This window comes from Bos javanicus, chromosome 7, assembly GCF_032452875.1.
Source record: "Bos javanicus breed banteng chromosome 7, ARS-OSU_banteng_1.0, whole genome shotgun sequence".
NCBI lineage: Eukaryota > Metazoa > Chordata > Mammalia > Artiodactyla > Bovidae > Bos > Bos javanicus.
Window position 1 is genome coordinate 42,653,967 of NC_083874.1, and position 26,603 is coordinate 42,680,569.

General features: G+C 58.3%; 3 protein-coding genes across 5 annotated transcripts in view; 1 reads left to right on the plus strand and 2 right to left on the minus strand.

Moving 5' to 3' along the window:
• The window catches only part of SHC2 (SHC adaptor protein 2), a 33,726-nt gene extending 33,036 nt beyond the window's left edge, over positions 1–690 (minus strand). Inside the window, exon 1 of one of the 2 annotated variants that reach the window (XM_061423242.1) lies at positions 182–690. In XM_061423242.1, the coding sequence (XP_061279226.1) occupies positions 182–646 (465 nt within the window). In that variant the 5' untranslated portion in view covers positions 647–690. The remainder of the gene's footprint in view (positions 1–181) is intronic. The other variant, XM_061423241.1, reaches the window with a different exon arrangement.
• A 2,084-nt stretch (positions 691–2,774) lies between these two features.
• CIMAP1D (CIMAP1 family member D) lies at positions 2,775–8,487 on the minus strand. Of its 2 annotated transcripts, none has more exons than XM_061423245.1 (5): positions 8,401–8,487; positions 7,638–7,933; positions 6,661–6,768; positions 4,821–4,934; positions 2,775–3,799 (listed from the first exon to the last, which is right to left on the minus strand). In XM_061423245.1, the coding sequence occupies exons 2-5, from the start codon at positions 7,762–7,764 to the stop codon at positions 3,315–3,317; spliced, it is 834 nt and encodes a 277-aa protein (XP_061279229.1). In that variant the 5' UTR covers positions 7,765–7,933; positions 8,401–8,487; the 3' UTR covers positions 2,775–3,314. The 2 variants fall into 2 exon arrangements, with proteins under 2 accessions (XP_061279229.1, XP_061279228.1); XM_061423244.1 differs by having other exon boundaries at positions 7,638–8,310; positions 8,401–8,479.
• Positions 8,488–20,653: 12,166 nt separating this feature from the next.
• Positions 20,654–26,275, plus strand: MADCAM1 (mucosal vascular addressin cell adhesion molecule 1). Its single transcript, XM_061423246.1, has 5 exons — positions 20,654–21,660; positions 21,772–22,044; positions 22,467–22,787; positions 24,287–24,793; positions 25,929–26,275. The coding sequence occupies exons 1-5, from the start codon at positions 21,600–21,602 to the stop codon at positions 26,039–26,041; spliced, it is 1,275 nt and encodes a 424-aa protein (XP_061279230.1). The 5' UTR covers positions 20,654–21,599; the 3' UTR covers positions 26,042–26,275.
• The last annotated feature ends 328 nt before the right edge of the window (positions 26,276–26,603 follow it).

Sequence of the window (26,603 nt, forward strand, 5' to 3'; positions counted from 1 at the left end):
GTGGCCAGCAGAGCACGGCTTGGCAGTTGGGGTCTAGGGTGATGGGGAGAGGAGAGATGGACAGACACCTGGCTTCCCGGGTCCAGAGTGTCCAAGAGAGAGAAGTGGGGGATGGGAACCCCCATGTCCAGACGGAGGCTCGGGGGAGGACGCGGTCCCAGGGTCCCGCCGACGGACTCACCCTAACGACGTAGGAGACCCCGGGCCCCAGAACCCTGGAGTCCGGGTGTAGCCAACCGTGCGCTGGCTTGTGGATGAAGCTGCCTTTGCGGATCCACTCGTCAGCGGGGGCATCCGGGGGCCCGGTCGCCCCCCGCGCGCCCCGCGGTCCACGCACCCCGGAGGCCCGGCAGCGGCTGAGCGCAGGCAGCGGGCAGGGCGCGGCGCAGCGCGGCTCGCAGGAGCCCAGGACCGCGGCCGCCAGCGCCGGGACGCCGGCCGGGCTGGCCGGCTCGGGCTCCGGGTCGGCGGCCCCCGCGCCCCCCGCCGCCCGCGCCGCCGCGGGGCCGCGGCTCAGGAAACCAGCGGGGGCCGCGAACTTCCACTGCGGCATGCGAGGCAGCAGCGCGCAGAAGGTGGTGGGCGCCTCCGGTTCCGGGGGTGCGGGGGGCGCGGGGGGCGCGCGCCCGCCCGGACCCTGCGTCATGGCCGCGGCCGCCGGACCGAGCCCGACCGGGCGCTGCGCCTGGTGCGGAGGAGGCCCTCCCGCTCCCGCGCGCTCGCTCCCCGCCCCCGGCCCGGTGATGTCATCCGTCCGGCCCAGCGCGCAGCCGCGGGGGGCTGCGCCCCTGGGACCACCGGCCCTCGGCGCCCCGGTGCCCGGCGGGGAGACGAGAAACTGAGGCCCGCCGAGGGCACGGGGCTGATTCGGGGTCTGCAAACAGGGAGGGAGCGAGGTTTCGAACCCAGCACCCGGGCGGTGACCCCTTACTTAGCACTCCACACGTCCCCCAAGTTCCTAGAAGGACGGAGGTGGGAGAAACAGAAATCTCCTTTCTTCCCTTTTCGAAAGGAGGAAACTGAGGTCTGGAGAGGAATGAAGCTCAGTCAAGGCAGGAGAGCGCCCCAGACCCCCAGGTCGTCTCCCTCCCTTCCCACCGCTCCTGACGGAGGAGGTACTTGAAAATCAGGCCCTGCTAGATTTTCTAACTGGGAACCTGAGATCAGCGAGGGGCAGGGGTGTGCTCTGGGGCACACAGCGCACACTTGGAACCAGTCCGGCTGCCTGCGTCGGAGCGAGCCGAGTCCCCGCTACGCGGCCTCGCCCTGGGCCTCAGTTTCCCCGGCTATAAGCCGGGGGAGTGGACCAGAGGGTCACGGACTCCTCCTGCTGCGTTTCTGGGGAGCTGCTTCCAGCGTCCACCCAACAGAATCCCAGGACCCAGCCTCCCGGACGGGGGCTGGCCGGTTCCCCGCGGCCTCTCCAGCCCCGCCCCGGGCAGGGCCGGCTGCCGGGAAACAAAGGGAGGAGGCCGGAGCCGGGCCGGTGGGGATGGAAGCAAAGGAGTGGCGAGGCCGCGCGAGACCGGATCGATAAATTAGAGTGGTGAGATCACCGCTCGGCCGCCACCCGCGGGCCGGGGGAGGCGGCTGGGATGCGGGCTGGAGGTGCGCGCGCGGCCGTGATTGGCCGGCGGGCGGGGCGGGGGCGGGGATGCGGCGGGAGGCCTGAGCCTCCAGCCCCGAGAGCTATTGTGCTCCTGCGGCCCGGGAGGGGCGTGGCCCCGGGTCAGTGAGGGGGTCGGAGGACGTTTGTCGTGGTCTGCAGCCCTCACCTGGGCTCTGTGCTGTGTCTCTGTTGCGGGCTACAGACTTGTGGACTATGTGAGAGTTGGATTGTGTGTATATTCTGTGCGGATGTGAGTGTGTGTGTGTGTCTGTGTGTGTGAGAGAGGAGGGAGTCTGGGTCCCCGCCCAGGTGTGTGTTGTGGGGTCCTGGTATGTTTACCATTGTGTGTGTAGGGGTCCAAGTGTGTACACAGGTGTGTGTGTCAGGAGTCCTGGGTCCTGATGTGTACAGAGGTGTGTGTGTCGGGGGTCCTGATGTGTACACAGGTGTGTGTAGAGGTGGTCCTGGCATGTGTCCACCTAGTCTGGTGAAGGGTGTGTGTTGAGGTTTGGCACCCAGGCTGGGGAAGAGGGGCCAAGTAGGAGAGAGCTGACTCCCAACTCCAAGGCCTAGGCTCTTCCTGCTGCGCTGCCATGGGGGTCATCTCCTCCAGGAAGTCAAAGTGCAGTCTGTCCCTCCCAAGATCCTGGGTTAAGGTCTTTCTGGGCTGTAGTTAATAAGGTGTCATGGTCCCAAGGGCTTGGTTACATGCTTCATCCACGTTATTTCTTTTCTGTCCATGGAAAAGAGTGGCAGGAACAGAGCCCATGGGGCAGGATTCATATCCAGGCCTCGGAAGGACACTAGCATCCATTATTCCCTCTGACAAATGTCCGTAAACGTGACTTGCCTCTGGAGTTGCTGCAAAACAACCTTATCAATGCCTGGAACACGGTAGGTGCCTACTGTGGCAAATGTTCAACTTCATCAAGTTCCTATACATCCTTCAAAGCCCAGGTTTGGTGTCCCTTCTTTCAAGAAGCCTACCAGGCTGGCTCCCTCCACTCAAAGCCCCTGCCCCACAGCTTGTCTCCTTCAGTCCTAGACCCCTTCTTCAGTCCCATCCAGGTGCCCAGGGGGCTGCAGAGTTAGGGGTTGGCATCTGAAAGCAGTGTTCAGGTTTCTTTCCTGTGGCGTGAACAGATGGAACCATGATGCTGACAGCTGCCAATGCCCCAGAATTTTATTGGCAGGCAGCTAGAGGGTGGAGCAGGTAGAGAGGGCGGCAGGGCTGCCTCCAGCAGGATCTGGGCCCAAACAACCCTTCCATGAGTAGCAGGGATGAGCCCAAGTGAGGCAGAAACCCGAGCCATGATGGGGACCCAGGCCCTCGAGGGCGGACACTGAGTTCTAGGACACAGGAAGCCGTGTCTCTGGCCAGCGGCTGAGAAAGGCCAGAGTGTCCCTTTTTCCACCTGGCCTGGCCCAGCCTGTGTTACCTGGACAGAAGAAACTGGGACGCTGGAAGGAGACTCACCCTGTGGGGACCACAGGATCTCAGCCCCCGGGACTGGAGAAAGCAGTGGCCTAGAAGGACCTTGGACCTTTCAGAAGACAAGAAGGAAGGAGGTGCCTTCCCCTCACCCTGGCTTCTCCTAGGCTCCCCCCTCCAACCACCTGCCTACCCCCCCACTTCACAGCACAGGAGACTGAGGCTCAACCCAGGAGTGAGCCAGGCGTCCTGTCACCTCCTGTCATGAGGGCATCAGGGTGCAGTGTCTGCAGCCATGGTGGTAGCCCGCTTGGAGTGGCGGATACCCATGGTGAATGCTGGGGCCCTGGCCTTGGTCACAGTGACCTGCTCAGGGCTGTGGCTGCCAGGGCCGGGTGTCTCATCTGGGGGCCGTGGGGCTCGGGGCCGCCCCAGCATGGTGAAGGCCGGCCGGCGCTGACGGTAGGCATTGGGGTCCGGGCTGTCATACTGGCCAGGGCCAGGTATCTCCGCGGGGTCCTGCGGGGGGCGGGCGGGGGGTGTGCGGCCAGCCACGGTGTAGCTGGGGCTGCTGGGCTTGGTAAAGACCTGCGAGCCCCAGAGGGAGGGCAGGGTGTAGGTGTTGGGGGCAGGGGCTGAGGTGTTCAGGGGCCGTGGGCGGAGGCGGGAGCCCAGGGTGAAAGCTGGAGGCGTCCGCTGGCGCATGGGGGCCACCTTCTCTGGGCTGTAAGCCCCAGGGCCGGGCGTCACCTCCAGACCTGTAAGAATGGGCAGTGGACAGAGTCCTCACCTCCTCTAAGACCTGGCGTGGCTCCCCTGCCATATGCATCGTGGAGTTCACAGCAGCCTGGCTGCCCTCTTTCTCTTTCCAGCCTCCAGCCTTTGTCCAAGTTCAGCCCTCTGCTGGGCATACCTCCTGTTTCCCATTCCAACCTCCCAGGAGCTGCTTCTCCATCTCAAGACAGCCCCAAAATCCCCTTCTCCCCATGTCTTCTCCACATGCTCCTACAGAGAGCCCTCACAGCCCTTCCAGGTTCCCCCTGATGTGGGTCTCTCCACCTCTCCAGACATGGCCACACTGAGGTGAGAAGTCCCCACCTGGATCTAACCACCCTGGGCTGGGGTCTTACAAAAAGTGAGAATGAGTCAAATCTACTTCAATGCTCAGCAGTTGGCTTAGTGCGTGTTTGAGTGGATGGGTCAACAGAAGGATGAGTAGTGAGTGGAGAGGTGATGAGTGAATGAGCAGATGATGGATTCAGGGAGTTGTAGAGTAATCAATAGACAGACTGTGGATGGATGGGTGAGTGGGTGGACAGATGGATGGATGGATGGGTGGATGGATGGATGGGTAGATGGAAGGATGGTTGGATGGGTGAGTGGGTACATGGATGGATGGGTAAGTGAGTGGGTGGGTGGGTGGGTGGGTGGAAGGGTGGATGAAAGTGTGGATGAATGGATGAACAGACAGATGGATGGGTGAGTGGATGGATGGGTGGGTGAGTGGATGGATGGGTGGGTGAGTAGATGGATGGATGGCTGAGTAGACATGTGCCCACATGTGTACTGGGTCACATTAGCCTGGCCCACTTTACCCGCTCAGGTTCTCTTAGGGTCCCTGACCCCTCCTGTAAGTCCACTGGATTTTGTCATTCCAAAGACACTGAGGATCTAAGAAATTGGTGGGGGTAGGGCAGAAAGGGAGGGAGGTGCAAGATTGACTAAGACCCTGAAGGGGCAGGGTCCTGTGGGCGGGATCAGCTCAAATTAGATACTCACCGGGAGACTTGCCCCGGCCCTGCATGGAGTAGGCAGGGGTGCAGCTGCGGCCAAAGCGGGTGACTTTCGAGTCCAGGAAGTAGACTGGCCCAGGGCTGGTCTCCTGCGGAGATGCTGCGGGGGAGAGTCCAGGGTCTCGAGGGCAGCTCCTGTGACCTCGCCCCCAGTCGATGCCCTCATTAACCCTGAGGCCCCTGCCACATCCTGAAGGACAACCTATGGAGGAGTGACTGCCCAGACCTGGGGCATGGGATCATGTTGACCATCTATGTGCTTGAAATCAGAGCTGTGCCCCACCCCCAACCTCCAACCTGTCAGCCGCTTGAGGGACCCGCTATGAGACACTTAGAATTGTGTGTAGAGTTAAAGTAACCCGGCCCTGAGTAAGCATCGGTCAGAGGAGAGCCCTGCAGAGCTGGGGTATGCTAGCATGAGACCAGCCTGGGGAGCAGGGCTTGAATCGGGTCTCTGACAGCTGGTCCTGAGGAAGCTCTTGGCCCAACCAGCCAGTCTCCTCCTCACACCAGCAGGATGCAAAGATAGAAGGGGAGATGATCCTCGGGATAGGGTGAATTGGTGCCTGCACTTAATACTCGTGACCCTTACTGTGATGGCCACTGCCACTGTTTATAAGCCCACTCTGGTATCAATGCATGTGAATCTAAGAGTAGTAGGTGTGACACGGATTCATGGGTTTAAGTACCGTGTGTACATGTGCATATGTGACATGGTGCGTACACATGAAGCATGGTCTTGACAAATAGGCACAGCCCCGCTCATGTCATTTCCCACCTCAAGGCCATTGCCTGTGCTGCAAGATCTGCCTGGAGTCCCCTTCTTCTCAAGCGGGGCCGAATTCCTATTCATCCTACAAAGCCCAGCTCCCATGCCCCCACCTCTAAGAGTCTGCTCTGGGCACTCAGCAGAGTCTACACTAACCATCAGTAACCCAACTCCCCATTCTGTCCCTCTGTCCCAGGATGGGCTCCTATGACTGGGAAGAGAGCCTGGAAGTCCAGGTTGCTCTGGGCCACAGACCCAGTTTTCAGTCCTTCCTAGTGACAGATGCAGTGCTAACTCCCTTATGTGCCTCTGGCACCCCTCACAGGCTCCTGGGTTTGAGGTGGATGCTGATTCTGAAGGCTGGGAAGAGGTTGTGAGCCCCACCCCTCCAAAGGAGCCTCTGTCCACACGAATCAAGTCCCCACAGAGTAAAAACCCTCCCAGCCCCCAGCCCAGCCCACTCAGGACCCCGAGTGCTCTAGAACGCGGGGTGAAGTCACCTGTAGGCATCGCTGTGAAGGCGCAGGCAGCAGTGGCACTGTCCACAGCCTGTGGCCTCGCCAGCCTTTCCTGTCCAAACATGAAAGGTCACCTCCCACCTCCCTGTGTCCTGTGGGACAGCATGGCCCGGGAGCCCCCATCCCACTGATGGAGGCCTGGAGGTCACCCCCACGCTCAGGGCCCTTCTTTACTGATAGAGGCCAGGCGCTGTGGTAGCCACTTTGAAACCACCTAATTTTCACTCCATGAACCTCTCCATGCTTCTGAGGTGTATTTGGTCTTGAGTACAACTTGGTAAGGACTGTGCCCTCATTGTTTACAGCATGGGAAACTGAGACACAGCTTTTCCGAGTCAAGGAGAACACCGCCCACTACTCCCCTTCCATAAGGAAATGGACCAGAGAGGCACAGCAGCTTCTCTGAGGTCACACAGTAGGGGTGACACCATGCACCCTCCCAGCTTCCTGCCTGATCAGTGAGCGCCTGGATCTAAGGGGGTAGGAAGTGCTCCAGTGGGAGACTGGAGGTCCACCCCTCCCACCCGCACCGGCCTTACCCTCAGTGGGCCTCTGGAAGAGTGAGTAGGCAGGACTGGCTACCCTGGTGCAGTCGTGGTTGATGTAGCCAACAGTGGAAGGCAGGGCATACAAGCCTGGCCCAGAGCCTGTGACCAGAATCCTTGGGTCACGGCCTTGGGTTGCTCACCCTGATTGATGGAGGGGGAACCCAGGGACCAGCCCCAGAGCCCCCACCCTCCTTCTAGCAAACCTCCATGACAGGGGTAGGGGAGGAGGGGCTGCCTTCCCCTGCTGGGGGGAGTGGGGAATGACAGAAGCTTTGTGAGTCATAGGAGGGAGGGGCTGCAGGGCCAGGGCACCTTGGAAATTCTGACCCCAGACTCAGAGACACAATGTCACCAGTGGAGAAACTGACCCCAGACTCAGAGACACATGGCCACCTGTAGGGAAACTGACCCCAGACATGGAGACACACTGTCACAGCTGCAGTGTTTGGTGGCCTCCATAAGAATGTCAGTCCCACAGTCTGACTCCAGCTGCCTTGTTAGGGATGGAGAACTGTGGCTTGAACAGGCCCTAAGATCCCAGAGTCCACGGCAGAGTCAGGAGACTCAGCTGCCCACAGATCTCTTCGTTTCCTGCCCCTGCACAGGCTCCCAGCCTCTTTGCTGCCTTTTCTCCAAGGTTGCTATCAGCAGTGAACACACTGCAAAGGCTTCTCGGCTGTCATTGCTAACGTCCATCCCCATCTCAGGACCTTTGCTGCTCTGTTGCCCACTGTATAGTCAGCACCAGGAAAGGTGTCTGACTTTACGATACTGGACTCGGGCCCACAAGAATGCCAGGTTCACACCCATCCTGCAGGAAGGAAAATTGAGTTCCTGGGAAATTCAGGGGCTTGCCGGAAGCTCCTGCCTCCAGCTGGGTTCCCACACGTTCCAAACCCCATCTGGGTGGGGGGGATGAGAGCAGGGAAGTGTCCCACCTCCACAGGGCCCCTCGCCCACCTACCTACCGTGCTCCAAGGTGGCCACCCCGCAGGTCCTCCTCAGGCTGGTCTCTGGGATCTGACAGTCAGTGGCCCGCCGGCCCAGAGGCGCTGGGGTCAGCCGTGGAGCTGGGTCGCAGGTGAGAGTCCCCATGGTGGGCGGATGCCCCTGGCTCCTGGTGTCTGCTCCTTGGCCGTGCAGCTCTGGGCCACAGGTGCCGGCACTGTCCCTGATGCTGGCAGCTCCTGTGGGGTTGGCAGAGCCCTGGCCAACCACACCATCCGGAACGGCACAGATGGCCCCTTGTCCCGCGGCAGGGAGTCTGGGGCCCTGGCCTGATCAGGCTGGCCGGCGGTCGCTGGCCTGGAAGTGGGGCCAGGATCGAGTGTCGGCCAGGCGGCCGGACAGTCCAGGAAAGAGTCCAATGTCAGCAGAGCCAGTCCCCCGGGAGCCAGCTGAGCTAGGCAGCCCAGGCCAGAGCAGGCTCCCGGGAGCTGGAGCCACAAACAGGACACCCACAGCCTGGTGGCAGGAGGGATGGGCGAGGTCATGGGCAGCATGGCCCTGTTTCTACAGCTGGGGAGGCCGAGGCATGGTCCAAGATTGCCACTCTGAGCCAAGAAGCATTCCTTCCTCCCCTCCTTCCCTCATCTAGGAACTTCTCACTGAACACCAACTCTGTACTAGTTTCTGCTTGGGCTGGGGGACACGACAGGAAGAGACAGACCGGAGCTGATGTCAGGAGGCAAGAGGAAATAAGCAGTAAATGTATAAAGGAGCACTTCATACCTTAAAAGGTGTTACATGTTCTGCGAACAGAGAGCAGGGCAGGACAAGTCACTGCGGTGAGACGATGAGAAGGCAGCATTTCAGGATAGGAGGGGGCCGAGCTGAGTCCAGGACAGGAGTCACGTGGGCCAAGGGGTGGCTGCGGTTGTCCAGGAAGCCCCCTCCTCCCAGAAGCCAGCGACACAGAGCGTCTCTGTCCCTGACACAGGAAGGCTCCCCCCACCCCAACCCATGTCGGGATCTGAGACCGGGATCTGAGACCGGGCTCAGGTAAGCCTAGCCAAGCAGAATTCACATTCCTTGTCTTCAGAGCATCCTTGTTTGCTGCTGTGTGGTCACGCCCTTTTGCAGTGCAACGTGTTAACAGGTGTTCTGAGTGACCATTTGCATATCATACAATTCATTCCACAATGTAATTTTTAGGCAGTCTATAATTTTCGAACCTTTTTATTCAAAATGTTATAGTCTGTGTCAAAGGTCATAAAACAAGTCTTAAATGCTATGTTAGAAAAGATCTTGGGACTTCCTGGTGGTCCAGTGGCTAAGCCTCCCCACTCCTAATGCAGGGGGCCCCGGTTTGACCCCTGGTCGGGAAACTAGGTTCCACGTGCTGCAACTAAAACCTGGCACAGACAAGTAAATAAATAAAAATATAGAAAAGAAGATCTTAAAATCAATGACCTAAGGTTTCACCTTTAAAAACTAGAAAAATGTAAGAGTACTAGTGGGTAGATGGAGGGAGATTTAAAAAACAAAGTAGAATGCATGAAACAGAAAACTGCAGAAAGAATTAACAAAGCCCCACCACCACCACCCAAAAGCTGATTCTTTAAAAAGATCAACAAGAAACCAGCGCGGTGAATGAATGACAACATTGGGACAGGAGGCCGGCAGCACTGCAGACTTGCAGGCTCTGGGGGAAACGAGTCTGTATGAAGCCAGAGGTATTTACCGTATCCCAGTCACCAGGTTACTAGCTTGGGACTCAGGCATCCTGGCCCAGCATCGCAGTGTTTAATTATCCTAGCATCGCATGAGAGGTGTGGATTCTGACCTCCTCTGGTCACAGGAGGGGAGACAGTGGGGAGGGAGGGAGGGCGAGTCAGGGGAAGGGGGCGGTGGGGGTGGGGGATTGCACGGAATTCTGACTCAGGTTTTAGAGCACAGCTTGGCATCAAGGGCTTCTCCCGGGGTTCTAATTCCTGCTCAGTTTTCCGGGTATGCTGAATCTCTGGATTTCCCTCATCCTAAGGATAAAACCCAAGTCCTCCCTGTCTCATCCCTGCTCCCCTCTGCCCTGCACTCCTAGCCTTCAGCCCTCATCCACGACCTTGTGGCCACATCAGCCGGCTTCCTGCCCCTTGAATGGGAACCTCAGGGCCTTCACCTGCTCCCCTCCCCAGAGATGCTCACTTCTGCCCATCAGCCCACAGCCAGCTCGATCCTCAGGCACCGGTCGCCCCGACACTCAGTGAGCTATGTGCTCCTTAGCAGAGTCATTGACAGAAGTGGGAGATGGGGGATGAATACCCACCTCCTTCTCCTCCTGTCCATGGGCGCCTCTCAGGGACCCACACTGGCTAGATGTGCAGGAGCCCAGGAACTGGTCAGCCTTGGGGCCCAGGACAGGGGGTGGAAGGATCCAGCCCTCCCCATTTCTGGGCCCCCAGCCCAGGCTCCCTCGGTCAGCCCTGGAGTGAAGAGAGCTGGAGACACTGGACTCGGCTCCCACCACCTCCATTTCCTCTCAGTGACCCAGCCCCTCTGGGATGAGACCCTACATTCAGAATCCATCCAGGGCTCCGTTCCCCTTTCTGACTATGAGAAGCCAAGAGCTAACACAGAGTTGGGGGGCGGGGGCAGTGAATAGGAAGGACAGGCAGCCTGAGCCTGTGCAAGGTGTTTGGGGGACCCCCAGGCCCAGGCCCCTCCTCAATAGAGTTCATCCCCCACTAGCCCGCCTGGCCACCACTCCTGGCCGGATTCTCTCTCTTTAGCCCAGAAATCTTCACTCCAGCAGGCGGGCTGAGATGTGAACAAGTCAAAGTCTACATGGGAACAAGCCGCATTTTAATCCAAATTGACATGGGCAGCAGAGGGCAAGTCAGAGAACTTGAAAACGGAAGCTCAGCTGGGTGTGAGAGCGGGACTCAGGCCCAGCCGCGAGGCCCCGGTGCGGGCAGAAACCAGTGAGGCTGCCCGGCTAAGCCGAGGCCTAAATACGGCCAGTGCTCCTCTGATAACAGCCCTCATCAGAACTACTAATTCCACCAGGACAGAGCTGCGCACCAGGCAGTTTCCGGTACAGGGGAAACAGGGGTGAACGAAACACACAACCTCCCCGCCTCTTCTTTCCACTTAGGCAGGCAAGTAGTGCCCTGGAGAAGAACGGGGTGGGAGGGGGTAGTCAGAAGGGGCCAGAGCTGTGGGTGTGCAGCCTAGGAGGCCTCAGTGGGGAGGAGTCACGGAGAGAGCAGGGAGACCTGGTGAGAGGGAGCACCACCTGTGCAAAGGCCTTGGGACAGACAGCCCTGCGCCTGGCAGGTGGGAGGGGCCGCAGGGAGGATGAGCGAGGGACTGGGGCAGGAGGTGAGGGCCCGGGGACGCGGAAGGCTCGATTGCCACGGCAGGGGAAGGTGTGGAGGGCGGAGTGGAGGGGGCAGAGCAGGGACGCGCCTCGCTCTCTGCTCACAAGCGCCCTCTGGCGGTTTCGGGAAGAACAGGCCATGGGCAGCACTGGGACGCTGGGAAAGGGGAATTAAGGGGTGGAGATGGGGGTGTCTTGGAGGGGTGAGGGAGGGGTGATGGATGATAGGGAGATGATAGGGCGATGGTGAGTAGGAATGTGGGGAGTGAAGATGGGAGGGGGAATTGGGGGCCGGGGGATGGTGGGGCCAGCTGAGCAGGAACGGAAGAGTGGGCGAGAAGCAGGGATTCTGGGTCTACTTTAAAACTAGAAACAACAAGGTCTGCAAGCGGATTTGAGGGAGGGAGGGAGCTACAGAGCCCCAGGGCTTTGGTTGGCTCACCTCAAAGGATGGAGCTGCAGGTACCTGGGAGGGAGCAGAGGTGGGAGGGGCAGGCTTTTCTTATTTTATTCCATTTTGTATAAATATTTATGGGGCATTACTTTTTTTTTGGTCAGTTAGTTCCCCAACTAGGGATTGAACCCACTGCCCCCTGCAGTGGAAGCAGCGTGTCTTAACCACTGGACCACTGGGGAGTCCCAGGGCAGCCTTTAAATGATCATGAGTTCACTCTTGGGGTTGAGGGCTTGGGGCTCCAGCAGGAGATGCACACGGACACACGGTGGGCCAGCTGTACAGGGTGGGCTGCTGGTCATCCATGGGTTCTGTGGGTGCAGGTACACCTTGGCTGTGAACTTGAGGAGGTGGGAGCCCTGGAGACTTTGGAGCAGAAGAGAGGAGCGGTCAGCATTAGGAGAGAGACGTCAAGAGTGGAATCTCTGAAGGACCTGAGCTCAGACCAGCTGCTTTCTTCAGCAGTTTACTGTCCTTTCTCCCCACTCCTTCCCATCTCTCTCTCTCTCACACACACACACACACACACACACGCACACACACACAAGAGGCAAAGCTGTGCATGTCCTGTCCTGGGGTCAGCACATCGCTGGCCCAGACCCGGTGCACAGACAGCCACAGAAGAAAGGGGTGGGGGCTATTGACATAGCTGAGCTGAGGTCCCTCACCATCTCTAAAGCTGTCTGGGGGCTGAAAGTGAGAAGCTGGATTATAGGCCAGCCTGCTGTTCTGTCCCTGGCATGGTGGGTGGGGCGGGCCGGGGGGCAGGTATTCTCAGGACGCTGCCCCACGCAGTGTCAACTCTCCCTCTGCCCTCTGGCCTGCGCTCTCTCACCTCCCACCTCCCCAGGGTGCTCACAATTGTCCCTCAGCAGGGCCTGACTCAGACTCACGCGCCTTGGTGGCTGCCTGCCCCTTTGTTCCAGGGAGGCAGGGATGCTAACAAGGAAGCCTTGTTCTTCTCAGACGGACAAGGACCCAGCAAACCTGCCAGCTCCCTCCTGCCTCCATTCCGGAAGGACCCAGCGAACCTGCCAACTCCCCTCATGCCTCCATTCAGGAAAGAGCCGGCTCCCCACTCAGACCACCAAGGACCCTGCCAGGTGGGGAGGGAGTGGCTCTCCTGTTCCGCTGGGTCCCTGGCTGCACGCCTGCCTAGTCCCTGTTATGAAGACAAAGACAAAAGGTTCAGGGGAAAGAAGGATTCAAACTGGGGAGCTGAGAGGGTCTAGCAAGCTTTCCTGAGGCCCACCAAGTCTGACCTGACCACAACCAGGTCCTATCTCCCCTCGATGGCCTTCCCCATCCCTAGGGGTGCCCTCTGGCCTCCTTGCTTTCCCGGAGCTCACCAGGCAGCTCCAGCTACAAGGCCTTTGCATATACTGTATCTTCCACCTGGTACACCCCTTCCCACACAGATGCTTCCTAATTCTCATCCCTTCCCCCAAGTCTTTGCTCAAACCTCCCCATGTGGCCACCCAATGTCACCCTATGTATGCCCGACCTCCACACTGCCAATTCCCCTTTTTCTCACTGCCTTTGTGCGTGTGCTCAGTCACTCAGATGTGTCCCAGTCTCCATGGACATAGCCCATCAAACTTCTCTGTCCATGCGATTATCCCAGCAAGAATACTGGAGTGGATTGCCATTTCCTCCTCCAGGCTTCCCCACCCAAGGATCAAACCCAGGTCTTCTGCAGCTCCTGCACTGGGTGCTGCTGCTGCTAAGTCGCTTCAGTCGTGTCTGACTCTGTGCGACCCCATAGATGGCAGCCCACCAGGCTCCCCCATCCCTGGGATTCTCCAGTGGGTTGCCATTTCCTTCTTCAATGCATGAAAGTGAAAAGTGAAAGTGAAGTCGCTCAGTCGTGTCCGACTTAGCGACCCCATGGACTGCAGCCCACCAGGCTCCTCCATCCATGGGATTTTCCAGGCGAGAGTACTGGAGTGGGGTGCCATTGCCTCCTCCAAAGGTGGATTCTTTTCTCCTGAGCCATGTGGGAAGCCCTTCCCACTGCATTTATCTCCCACAAATATAGTATAGCATTGACCCCCAGCGCAGTGCTGGGCTGGGGCTTGTGAGAGCTGGCTTAAATTTGCAGAAGTTTTATGTGCAAGCTGATGTCACGATGGAAGCTTGAAAGCACCCATAGAGTATTTACACCCCACGAATTAGTATGTGCCATAGAGCAGGGCTTTTTGCCTTAAAAGTGCCAGCTGTTCAACATTTATAAGCACACTCTAGTGCTCCAGTGCTAAGTCGCTTCAGTCGTGTCTGACTCTTTGTGACCCCATGGACTGTAGCCCCCAAGGCTCCTCTGTCCATGGGATTCTCCAGGCAAGAATACTGGAGTGGGTTGCCATGCCCTTCTCCAAGGGATCTTCCATACCCAGGGGTCGAACCGAGTCTCTTACCTGTATTGGCAACCAGGTTCTTTACCACCAGAGCCACATGGGAAGTCCCATGAGCACATTGCTAACTGTTTATTATACTTAATGTTTACGCCTTCTGGCCCCTCCCACCCCGGTTAGAATGGAAGGCCCTCTGGGCAGGGCCTGCTCACTTTGCTCCCTGCTGTCTCTCAGCACTTAGAACAAGGCTCGGCGACTAGCGGCTTCCCAGGTGGTGCAGTGGTAAAGAATCCACCCGTCAGCAGGTGATACGAGACGCGGGTGGCATCCTCGGGCCCAGAAGATCCGGAGAGCAGGAGATGGCGACCGACTCCAGTATTCTTGCCTGGAGAACCCTATGGACAGAGGAGTCCCACAGACGTGGACACGACTGAGCATGGCCACACGGGCGCTCAATAACTACTCGGTGACTTAATGAATGATCTTCATCCAGACCCGTGAGACAAATCCAGCCTCAGCATGAACCTGGTCATCCTCCAGCGCTAGAGAACACACTCAGGGCCCCAGCACTGTGACCCTGGGCCGGGAGACCGGACCCTGACCGCCTAGCACGGACCCCGTCCAATTACACGACCCTTGTCACGACCCCACCCCAGCCCCTGAGACGCCCCCGAAGCCTCGAGGCCGCGGTCCAGACCTAGTGGTGCAGTCTCTCGCGACCCGGACCTTTCGGTTCGGGATGCAGGACCCCCGGCCTCGCCGCATATCCCCTGCCTCAGGAGCTCCAGCCGGAGTCCCAAGCGGTGCCAGTGCAGCAGGAGCCCCGGGGGCGTGACCTTAAAGACCCACAACGCTGCCGTCATTGGTGCTAAATTACGCGCGGACAGGAGCTCCCTACGCTCAGAACCGAGGGCCGTGCGACCTCGCCGGCCAGTGCGGGGCTGGAGAGACGCTGCTCTCCTTTCGGCCTTGTGGGAAACGCGCCCCCGGCCGCCACCCCGGCCCCTGCGGCATGTCGGGAGTTGTAGTCCGGGCGGGGGGACCGTGGTTCTCCGGGGAGACCTGAACGCGCGCCGGCGTGTTCCTGAAATCCTCGCTGTAGGTTGCGGGCGCCTTCTGGGGCCAAGCCGAGCTGGACCGCCGCGTCCTGTTGGTTGAGAAGCTCGTCACCAAAGACGCAGCGCGGCGAGTACGAGCTACAGGCCCGACCCTGACCCTCAGTCCCGCCCGAAAGTGACCTGACCACCGACCCTCGGCTCCAGCAGGACCCTGACCTCAGTTGCCCATCCTGACTTTCCCCTGCTGGTCTGCCTTGACGCTAGACGTTGGCCCCATTCCTTACCTAGCACCCCCAAGCCCATCCTGGTCCCTCCAGACGCCTTGACCCAGGTGTCTGGTCACAGCCCTGCGACCCCAGTTTCCCACACTCCCTGCAGAACGACCCCAATCGCACCTTGATTGGGCTCTGAATTTGCAGCCCCCTCCCCCCATCACCCAGACCTTGCTACCAGGCCCGCATCCTCTTGGTCCATTCATATCAGGGGTAGAGAGCCTGGGCTTCAAACAGGCTCCTGAAGCAGAGAACTTCCCCGAGGGGTCGGCCCTGGGTGACCCCCAACCCAACCCCTCCGCATCTACAGGCAGGGCGCCCAGAGGCTCCCAAGTCCTCCACCAGCCACCTCCCACCCAGGATTTCCCAACCTCTGATGTTCCCAGCACTGATTGGCACCCGGCCCCATCCTCTCCATTTCAGGAGTCACCTAGTGCCCCTACCTGGTGAGAGTGAAAGTCACTCAGTCGTGTCCTACTCTGTGACCCCATGGACTATACAGTCCATGGAATTCTCCAGGCCAGAATACTGGAGTGGGTGGCTGTTTCCTTCTCCAGGGGATCTTCCCAACCCAGGGATCAAACCTAGGTCTCCCACATTGCAGACGGATCCTTTATCAGCTGAGCCACCAAAAAAGTCCACCTGGTGAAAACCACCATCCTAAACCCTTAGCACAGTGGACATCCCAGGGATCAGGCAAGGGTCCGATGGAGGACATTTCCATTCTGTGCTCAGGGACCCAGATCCATTGCAAGGCCAGGGAGCCGGTTCCCCTACCCCCAGCCCCCAGTGAGGCCAAAAAATAAATAAATAAGGGACTTCCCTGCCAGTCCAGTGGTTAATATTCCACACTTCTACCACAGGGGGCACATGTTCAATATCTCATCAGGGAACTAAGATCCTGCATGCTGCATGGAGTGGCCAAAAATAACTAAATAAATAAAATTTTAAAATGAGATTGTAGATGAGAAAGTAGATTCATAAACCCAAGTTGCTTTGTTTTTAGGTTAATATTTAAATTAAAAATCACATTTTAAGTGGTGAGTATGGAGGTTCGTGACATTGTACAGGAGACAAGGAGCAAGACCATCCCCAAGAAAAAGAAATGCAAAAAAGCAAAATGGCTGTCTGAGGAGGCCTTACAAATAGCTGTGAAAAGAAGAGAAGCGAAAAGCAAAGGAGAAAAGGAAAGATATACCCATTTGAATGCAGAGTTCCAAAGAATAGCAAGGAGAGATAAGAAAGCCTTCCTCAGTGATCAATGCAAAGAAATAGAGGAAAACAATAGAATGGAAAAGACTAGAGATCTCTTCAAGAAAATTAGAGATGCCAAGGGAACATTTCATGCAAAGATAGGCTCAATAAAGGACAGAAATGGTATGGACCTAACAGAAGCAGAAGATATTAAGAAGAGGTGGCAAGAATACACAGAAGAACTGTACAAAAAAAATCTTCACGACCCAGATAATCATGAGGTGTGATCACTCACACTCACCTAGAGCCGGACATCCTGGAATGTGAAGTCAGGTGGGCCTTAAGAAGCATCACTAGGAACAAAGCTAGTGGAGGTGATGGAATTCCAGTTGAGCTATTTCAAATCCTAAAAGATGATGCTGTGAAAGTGCTGCACTCAATATGCCAGCACATTTGGAAAACTCAGCAGTGGCCACAGGACTGGAAAAGGTCCGTTTTCATTCCAATCCCCCAAAAAGGCAATGCCAAAGAATGCTCAAACTACTGCACAATTGCACTCATCTCACACGCTAATAAAGTAATGCTCAAAATTCTCCAAGCCAGGCTTCAGCAATACATGAGCTGTGAACTTCCTGATGTTCAAGCTGGTTTTAGAAAAGGCAGAGGAACCAGAGATCAATTTGCCAACATCCTCTGGATCACAGAAAAAGCAAGAGAGTTCCAGAAAAACATCTATTTCTGCTTTATTGACTATGCCAAAGCCTTTGACTGTGTGGATCACAATAAACTGTGGAAAATTCTGAAAGAGATGGGAATACCAGACCACCTGGCCTGCCTCTTGAGAAATTTGTATGCAGGTCAGGAGGCAACAGTTAGAACTGGACATGGAACAACAGACTGGTTCCAAATAGGAAAAGGAGTATGTCAAGGCTGTATATTGTCACCCTGCTTATTTAACTTATATGCAGAGTACATCATGAGAAACGCTGGGCTGGAGGAAGCACAAGCTGGAATCAAGACTGCCAGGAGAAATATCAATAACCTCAGATATGCAGATGACACCACCCTTATGGCAGAAAGTGAAGAAGAACTAAAGAGCCTCTTGATGAAAGTGAAAGAGGAGAGTGAAAAAGTTGGCTTAAGGCTCACATTCAGAAAACTAAGATCATGGCATCTCGCCCCATCACTCCATGGCAAATAGATGGGGAAACAGTGGAAACAGTGGCTGACTTTATTTTTCTAGGTTCCAAAATCACTTCAGATGGTGACTGCAGCCATGAAATTAAAAGACGCTTACTCCTTGGAAGGAAAGTTATGACCAACCTAGACAGCATATTAAAAAGCAGAGACATTACTTTGCCAACAAAGGTCCATCTAGTCAAGGCTATGATTTTTCCAGTGGTCATGTATGGATGTGAGAGTTGGACTATAAAGAAAGCTGAGTGCCGAAGAATTGATGCTTTTGAACTGTGATGTTGAAGACTCTCGAGAGTCCCTTGGACTGTAAGGAGATCCAACCAGTCCATCCTAAAGAAGATCAGTCCTGGGTGTTCATTGGAGGGACTGATGCTGAAGCTGAAACTCCAATACTTTGGCCACCTGATGCAGAGAGCTGACTCATTTGAAAAGACCCTGATGCTGGGAAAGATTGAAGGCCGGAGGAGAAGGGTACGACAGAGGATGAGATGGTTGGATGGCATCACCGACACAATGGACATGGGTTTGGGTGGACTCTGGGAGTTGGTGATGGACAGGGAGGCCTGGCATGCTACGGTTCATGGGGTCGCAAAGAGTCGGACACGACTGAGCGACTGAACTGAACCGAGTGACACCTGGCTGGCAGCCCTGCCTGCTACAAACTCAGTAGTAATCTGAGTTTGCAACCTTGTAAACCTCCCCCTTCATCACAGCCTGGAGCAGCGGAGCAGTGCTTTCCCTCTCAAACACAGCCAGTCACCACACCACACTGAGGCTGCCAAAGTGGACGTGTGGGTTGGTAGATGGGGGAGCTTGTTCAGTTGCGGGCGGATGGATGCATGGGTGGATGAACAGCTGGATGCCAAGTGGACAGAAGGCTGGGTAGATGGATGGATAGTGGTGGTTGGAGGCTGGTGGCCTAAGGGACAGAGTGGGTGCATAATTGTGGATGGCCAGACGGGCAGGTGCTGGGCGGGCAGACCTGAGTTATCTCTGCCCAAGTCTGCCCACACCTGCTAAGGTCAGTCGGGGCCTGTCCTGCCCCTGTGCACTCCTCGCCGCCTCAGCCCAGCTTGGCCAGGGAACTTCAGGGACCATCAGGGACATTGAAGAACCGATTGAATAGCCCTGTCAGGCTCTAGAACCTTCTGTGGGGCTATGTAACAGGCCATCTTCGACCCTCACAGCCTCCATCTCCTCCCTTAACCTCCCTGAGACCACCCAGGCAGGAAGCCATCCAGGGAGGGGGCTGAGGGTGACATCCAGGGTCCTCCAGCACCAGAGTTGAGTGGGGCATCTGACGTGGGGGGAGGGGGGGGCAGTGCTCCAATGACTCAGCCCTGCCCCAGGGCTCTAGCTCACACCAAAGAAAATCCATGAGGCCCCCAACTGACCAGCGATGCTAGCAAGGGGAGCTGGCCAGGCAGAGTACAGGGGTCCTGGGGGAACAGGTGTCTCCCAGGGCCAGGACACTGGCCTCTGGACACCCTGCTCAGCCCAGTCCCCCGCAGAGCCCTGAGATCATCCTGGGGAGCAAGGAGGGGGCTAGAGTGTCCGACCTCCGGTGGTGACAGGACCCTCCATGGAAAGGAGGCTTCCAGCAGAGGTCACTGAGGACTTCCTCTGTGCAGGGGGCAATGCTGGGAAATGGGGACCAAGAGCAGGAAGCCCAGGGTAGGGGGTACAGCCAGACCATCAGCCCCCCTGGCAGCGGCTCCCATGGGCTCAGTCACCCAGGGGCAGAAGCAGATGTCCCTGGAGCAGCCTAGGAGTAGGGTTCAGTCTTCCACCCCCTCCCCCTGGTGCTGGCTCTGCTCCTCCAGGCACCTGCCCAACCCTTTCCTCCCCCATCCCTACTCAGTCTCTGTGTCTCCGCCCTTTCCTGTCCCCCACCTCTGCCCGGAACCTTCTTCCTCTGTTGAGCCCACCTGTCCCTTCCTCATGGTGCCCTCCATTGATGCCCTGGTCATCGTGTCCCCCTTAGCACTGCCCTCTGATCACTGCAGGCATCTTTAACCCAACGGTTCTTCATTCACGCAGGCAGAGGCTTGGAGCTGGAGGGGCCAGGCAGTGGGGGGGTGGGGGCAGCAGGCCCACGCCTTGCAAGGACCTTGGCTGCCAGGGCAGCAGGAAGCCAGGTCAGGGGCTGGGAAGAGACCCATTCACCAGGCCAGCTGCCCCCCACCCGGGTTAAGGGCCCAGCTTCCCGAGAAGGGCCCAAACCTCCGGCCTGGGGAGGGACCGCACCTTGGAGCCTCCTTCCTGTGCTGCCTTTCCCGGCACCAGGGGTAGGGGGATGGGGCCAAAGAAGCCAGACTCTGGGTTCACACACCTGGGCCCCCCGAATCTCAGCTTCCATCCTCTGATGCCAGGCCCCCCCCAGCCTGACTCCCATCCCCAGCCCCCCAGCCTCACCCTCCAACCCTTGGACCACCAAGCCTCAGCCTCCTTCTTCTGTCCCCAGCCCTCTACAGCCACCTCCTCAGCTCACCCCAGCCCCCAGTCCCCCCAGCCTCAGCCCCTCCTCTGCCCCAGCCCCTCAGCCTCAGCTCCCCCTCTCTGCCTCCAGTCCCTGATCTTGGGCCACACGTTCTGCCTCTGACAATTAAGATGTTGAAAAGAGGGCATTCCCTGGTGGTCTAGAACTAGACCCCCATCAGGGAACTAGATCCATCTGCTGCAACCAAAGATCCAGCAGCTGCAAGGAAGACGGAAGATGCTGAGAGCCACAACAAAAGACCCCCACACAGTCAAATAAGTTAAAAAAAAAAAAAAGATGCTGAGAACACAGATGGGCAGAGCTGGTAGTGCTTAGAAACTGGCATCTCCCAGCAGGTCCTCTCACTCTGAAGTCAGGGAAACTGAGGCACAAGTCACACCTAAAGTCAGGCGGGGGTAGGAGGCAACCAGGACCCTCCACCCTTTTCCTTCTGCGTGCCTGCTGTGCTCAGAGTCTGGGGTCACAGGACAGGCCACAGCAGACAACCCACCCCCCCCCACCCCCCGCCCCGGCTATTCCCAGTACAGGGGGGATATGACATCAGCCATTTGACCTCTCTAAGGACTTGGAGGAAGTGGGGGGAGGGGAAGCTAGCTGGGGCCCTTCCCACTCAGGAGGCTGCGTCTGGACACAGCCCAGCAGAGAAGGCATGTGCTAGGTCCGGAGGCTGCCAAATGCCCAGGCTCCGGCCGTGGCCTGAAGTTTGGGTTTTTCCCTCTGCCACGGGGCAGCCGTGGAGTGTCTGCATGCTCAGAGGGTGTTTCTAAATCCACTCTGGTGCCCGGTGGTGAATGGCCTTGAGGGAACCCAGGACCAGGCTGAGGGTGGTCTACACAACGGAAAGGGCAGACGGATTCAGGCGTTGGGGACACGAGGATCTCGGGCCTGGCTGATGATTGCTGTGGGTCCCCTCCCAGGCGTCTCCTCGGAAGACGCTCCGTGGCCCCGGGCTCCCATCCTGCCTGCCCATTAGGCGCACGGGAGACAAGCTCAGAGGGGGGTAGTGCGGTGTCCTAGGCATCGTGGGCCGCAGCCCCATCACCCCCAAGAGACCCCACCACCCCACAACATCCTCACCCCTGGGGGACCTCCCCCGCTCCGTCAGGACACTTCTCCGGGAGATCCACCGCAGGAGAACCCCAGCGCGGCCGCCCCAGCTCCCAGGAGACTGCTCTCCATCGCCCCCGTGCGGCCGCTCCGGGTAGTAAAGACCGAGAGTCCCGCGACGGCGCGAACCGGGCGCCAACCCCGGGCCTGGCCCCTCCACCGTCAACCCTCTCCTGCCTCCATCTTCCGAGGTTGCATTTCTAAAAGCGAGGCCTGGAACCGGCCCAGGCCTTCTGCCCTCCTGTTCCGACTTCGGCCGCTCCCCTACCGTGCCCCCGCACCTCTCGCCCCCAGCCCCTTCCCCTCTGTCGCCTCCAGGGTCATCGGGGGTCAGAGTGGGAAACCCCCTCGGGAAACCCCCGGGGAGCAGCTGGAAGAGAGGAAGCGGGGTCGCGGGGTCGCGGGGCGGCGGGAAGGAGCCCGGGACGCCACTATTTAAGCCACCGCCCCCACGGGCAAGGGACAGAGCCTGGCCGAGCATGGAACGGGGCCGCGCCCTCCTGCTTCCCCTCCTTCTGGGGCTGCTCCAGCCTGGCCGCGGTGAGCGGGGAGGGGCCGCAGACGCGCGTGCGGAGGTTGGGGAGGTGATGGGGAACCCCACGTAGGGACCTGGGAGGAGGAGGGCGGAGCTGAGACCGCGGTCGCCCGCAGGTGGGCTGCTGGAAGTGGATCCACCTGAGAGCCAGGTGGCGATGGCCGTGGGCGAGTCGCGAAACTTCACCTGCCGCATGACCTGCGCAGACGGCAGGGCGGCCTCGGTGGTGTGGCGGGGCCTGGACACCAGTCTGGGCGCCGTACAGTCCAGCGCGGGCCTCAGCATCCTGTACGTGCTCAACGCCTCGCTGTCTGCGGCGGGGACCCGCGTGTGCGTGGGCTCCTGTGGGGACGTGAACCTCCAGCACCGGGTGCGGCTCCTGCTGTTTGGTGAGCCCCCGCCCCTCCCCGCGCCTCTGCGCCCTCGGGGCCCCGGCCGGCAGCCCTGCTTTCCCTCCGTCCCTTGGCCACCTCCGCCTGGAACGCTTCCCGGATTGCCCACCACGTCCCAGCTCCTAGCCCGCCTCGCAGGTCCTCCAGAGTCGCTCTGCAGTCCCCCTGCAGTCCCCGTTCTCCGCGCATCCCTCTCCCCCATCCACGCCCGATCCTCCAGGACCTCACCCCCTGCCCTTTCCGCTCTGGACTCGCTCTGACACCTTATACTCTAGCTACACAGGCTGTCGTAGCGGGTCTCGCCTGTCCCGGTGCCCCAGCAGTCTCCAGGAACCCCAGGCCCCACCTCCACGCCACCTCTTCCAGGCGCAGCCCTAAACCTCCTGGTTCAGCTCACCCGCTCCTCCCCTCCCCCACAGCCTTCCCTGACCAGCTGACTGTATCCCCTGAGGCCGTTGTGCCAGGGAGGGACCAGGAGGTGGCCTGCACGGCCCACAACGTCACACCTCCTGGCCCTGACACCCTCTCCATGTCCCTGCTCCTGGGGGATCGGGAACTGGAGGGAGTGGAAGCCCTCCCGAACGTGACTGAGGAGCCCCAGGAAGGCGAGGATTCGCTGTTCCAAGTGACCCAGCGCTGGCTGCTGCCCACCTCAGAGACCTCCAGCCTGCGCACCCTCCACTGCCAGGTGACCATGAGGCTGCCCGGCCGGGAGCTGACCCGCCACCGGACCATTCCAGGTGAGCCTGCGCCCGTGGGGAAGTGGACAAGGTCACACCGCCCAGCACCTGAGTCTCTGGTGAGCCCTGGGTGGCTGCCTGGCCACTCGCTGGGAGTCCTGGCTCCTCCCTGCACCCGCTGGGTCTCCACCTGGACAGGTCTCGCACCACCAGCTGGAGGGAAAGTCACTTTCCATCCTTCACCTGGCCTCCAGTGGCAGCCAGGGGGCTACTTCTCACTGGTTCATTCATTCAACAGATTTGCAGCGCACCTACCCTGAGCCAAGCCCACCAAGGTGCTGCTCCTCCTCTGCCCACAGCCCTCTGGGGCTCCCACCTCCCTTCAGGTGAAAGTCCAAGCTGGCTGCACCCACCTACAGGGCCCTGCACACCTGCCCTATCCCCCTCCCTTCTTCCCCTTCACTCACACTGCAGTTCCTCCCACACTTCAGGGGCATTGCTGCCCCAGGGCCTTTGCATCTCTGTGCCCTCCATGGGAATGCTCTTCCCTACAGCTCCCGCACCCCCCTCCTTCCCAGTGAGGTCTCCTTCCCAGTGAGGCTTGCCCTGATCTTCCTGCCCAAGAGGTCCCACCACCCCCGCCACACACACACACACAGGCCTCTTCTCTTCCCCTGTTGAATATTTCTTGACACCTTTTATCAACATCCGACTTGTGTGCTCGCTTTTTCCATCGTCTGTCTCCCCTGCTGATGGTTTCACTAAGACAGGAATGTGTTCATGGCTGTGTCCCCAGAGGCTAAAACAGGGCCCAGTGCATGTAGGTTTTCAGTAGATACATCCTGAATGAATGAATGAATAACTGTTATCCTGGGGGCCTGGCCCATAGTAGGTGCACAATAAATGCTTGCTGAATGAATGAAAACATTTAATGTGGGGGCTGGCACACAGTAGGTGGTCAGTTCACGTCAGAGGTTACTGTTTACTTTGCTCTCTTCTGGGACAAACCCCGCCCATATCACCAAGCCTGTGGCAGCCTCTCACCAAGCAAGCACAGACTGGGTCTCTGACAGGGCACCCCAAAACTCACATTAATGACTGGGGGCCTGGGGGCCTGGAAGGTTTGGCCTTCCCTTACTGAGGTAAGGGAAGTAGGGTGGGGTGGGAAGACCCTCAGTCTCTCATCTGCACCACAAGGTGGTACAGAAAGAAAACTTAGGCACGTCCTTGTTCCTTAGGTGGGCCCTCCTCCCCCCCTTCCTCCCCCCTTAGCCCCATAATAATAAAGTCCAATGCCTGCATCACTCTGCAGCCCAGCCCCTAGATGGGGGGCTCTCATGCCTCTTAACAGATTTAGACACTCGCTGGCGTGTGTTGGGGGAAGGGGGCATGTCAGACCCCGATCCTGTTCCTACCCACTGGGATACCCTGCAATTCATCCAAGTGAAGGACAGGACCTGGAGCAGATCAGGTCCAACCATGTGTTTCAGGCGGAGAGAGGGAGGTAGGAGAGGGGCCTGGGCAGCAGGTAGAAAACAAATGGCTGCTGCCTTTCCCAGTCCTGCAGGGCCTGACCTCCCCGGAGTCCCCCAGCATCACCTCCTCAGAGCTGCCCACCATGACCCCTGCAAAGCCCAGCATCACAGCGTCCCCGGAGCCCACTGATACAACCACCCCAGAGTCCTTTGTCATGAAGCCCCCGAAGCCTCCCATCACTACCTCCCCGGAGCTGGCCTCCACCTACAGCCCCGCGAGTCCTGGCCCCGCAAGTCCTGGCGCCACGTCCAGCAACAGCTCCACCAGGCCGTGCCTCCCGGAGATCCACCAGTCGTCAGCATCAGGGGCTTTAGAGCTGCTGTGCGAGGTGCCCTGTGGTCCCAGCATGGCCGTGCGCTGGACCCAGGCCCCTGGCGGGCTGGAGGCCTACGAGACGTGGGAGGCGGGGGCCCAAGCTTGGCTCAGCAGCAGGAGCACGCTGTGGTCCGGGTGCCATCCTGAGGGCTGGTTCCAGTGTCGCCTGGACCCTGGGGGCCACATGGCCAACCTGTATGTGGTCCCGGAAATCTGTGAGTTTGGGGACTGCAGGGGCCTGGGAGGGAGGGGAGCCTAGTGTCCAGGCCTTAGACAAGGAGTGCCCTGCTAGTCAGCCTGTATCCTCAGCTGTCTAGAGGGCTTCCCTGACCCTTTAAGGGTCACAAGTCACAGCTGCCTGCATGGCGATAACTAAGTTTCAGGGACCCGGCAGCTGTCACAGCATTTTGTAAACCCTGTAAACTCGACGGACTGAGACAGCCTGTGGAATAGAAACAAGACACAGACACATCAGTAATTCCAGTTTTTCTGAAAGCCACATTCAGGAGGGAAAAAAAAAAAATAAGTTTGACGATATATCATCAAACCCAATATATTTCAAATGTTATCATTTCAACATGCAGTCTATTAAGAAGCATGACTGAAGTTTGTTTTCAGACTAAGTCTTCAAAATGCAATGTGTGTTTTACATGGACAGTGCTGTCCACCCAGACTGGTCACACTTCAAATGCAGCTGTGGTGAGGGGCCCCTCACTGGACTGCCCACTTTTTAAAAAACTATTTATATGGCGATTTATTTATTTACTTGGCTGCATCTGGTCTTAGTTGCAGCTTGTAGTATCTTTAGTTGTGGCATGTGGGATCTAGTTCCCTGACCAGGTATGGAACCTGGGTCCCCTACACTGGGTGCTGAGGCTTAGCCACTGGACCATCAGGAAGTTCCTGGATTGCTCACTTCTAATTACAAGGTCCTAGGTACCTTTCCAAAGAGTTGCTCTAAAGGCCTTTGGGGGCTTTCCTGTTGGCTCAGATGGTAAAGAATTGGCCTGCAATGCAGGAGACCCGGGTTCGATCTCTGGGTCAGAAGATCCCCTGGAGAAGGGAATGGCAACCCACTCCAGCATTCTTGCCTGAAGAATTCCATGGACAGAGGAGCCTGGTGGGCTACAGTCCGTGGAGTCACAGAGTCAGACACGACTGAGTGACTAAACACACAAGGCCTTTGGCTAGTCCAGGGATTTCTGTACATTTCACAAAGGTGTTTTAAACTGTTAAGTCCTTTGTACAGTTTCAGGGAAACTGGTCAATCTGTGAGCCCTTAGCAGGCTCTGCCGGGCTGCTCCCCAAGCCTGAAGAGGGCTGCAGGATTCCAGATGCCTCTCTCTCCAGGCTCCCCGACGATGTCAGCTGCCCTGTGGACCAGCAGCTTGGCGCTGGGGCTCCTTCTCCTGGTGTTCCTCGCCTACCACCTGTGGAAACGCTGCCAGCCCACAAGCCGATGACCTGGGCCTCACACCCCCACCCTGCGTAGACCATACGAAGGGAGACTTTCCTTCTACTCGGTTGTGACTAGAGGACATGGGCAGCGTTCTGGACAGCAGACAGTGACCATGGGCTCCCTGCCCTGATGGCCGGCACATCCAGACTCCCCAGCTGGCTGGGTGTCCCTTCCATGGGCCCCTGGGGAGCCGACCCTCCATGGTGCAGAGCTGGAAAATAAAGAGCATCTAGTCTGACCTTAGTGGTTTCTGTCCTGGTCCCACAACTTGGGAATCCTCCGCACAGCTCCAACCATCCTCTGCTCTAGGTGACTCTCCCAGAGAGGCAAGGAAGGACAGACACCACCGCAGTCCCACGTGGCCAGGGCTGGGGGAAGGAGGCGTGTACTCTGCCTGGGGCCCCTCCCTGCATGTGGGAACGCTGAAGCTTAAAGAGTAACTGCTGCTGCTGCTAAGTCGCTTCAGTCGTGTCCAACTCTGTGCGACCCCATAGACGGCAGCCCACCAGGCTCCCCCGTCCCTGGGATTCTCCAGGCAAGAGCACTGGAGTGGGTTGCCATTTCCC

Excerpts from the sequence above, each read along its gene's own strand:
- CIMAP1D (XM_061423245.1), bottom strand. The coding sequence starts at position 7,764 with ATGGGGACTCTCACCTGCGACCCAGCTCCACGGCTGACCCCAGCGCCT. Across the intron at positions 6,769-7,637 it reads GGTGGCCACCTTGGAGCACG|GCTCTGGGCCAGGCTTGTAT; the intron begins GTAGGTAGGTGG and ends TTCTGGTCACAG. Across the intron at positions 3,800-4,820 it reads GGGCCGGGGCAAGTCTCCCG|GTCTGGAGGTGACGCCCGGC; the intron begins GTGAGTATCTAA and ends CCATTCTTACAG.
- MADCAM1 (XM_061423246.1), top strand. The coding sequence starts at position 21,600 with ATGGAACGGGGCCGCGCCCTCCTGCTTCCCCTCCTTCTGGGGCTGCTC. Across the intron at positions 22,045-22,466 it reads GGTGCGGCTCCTGCTGTTTG|CCTTCCCTGACCAGCTGACT; the intron begins GTGAGCCCCCGC and ends CCTCCCCCACAG. Across the intron at positions 22,788-24,286 it reads CCGCCACCGGACCATTCCAG|TCCTGCAGGGCCTGACCTCC; the intron begins GTGAGCCTGCGC and ends TGCCTTTCCCAG.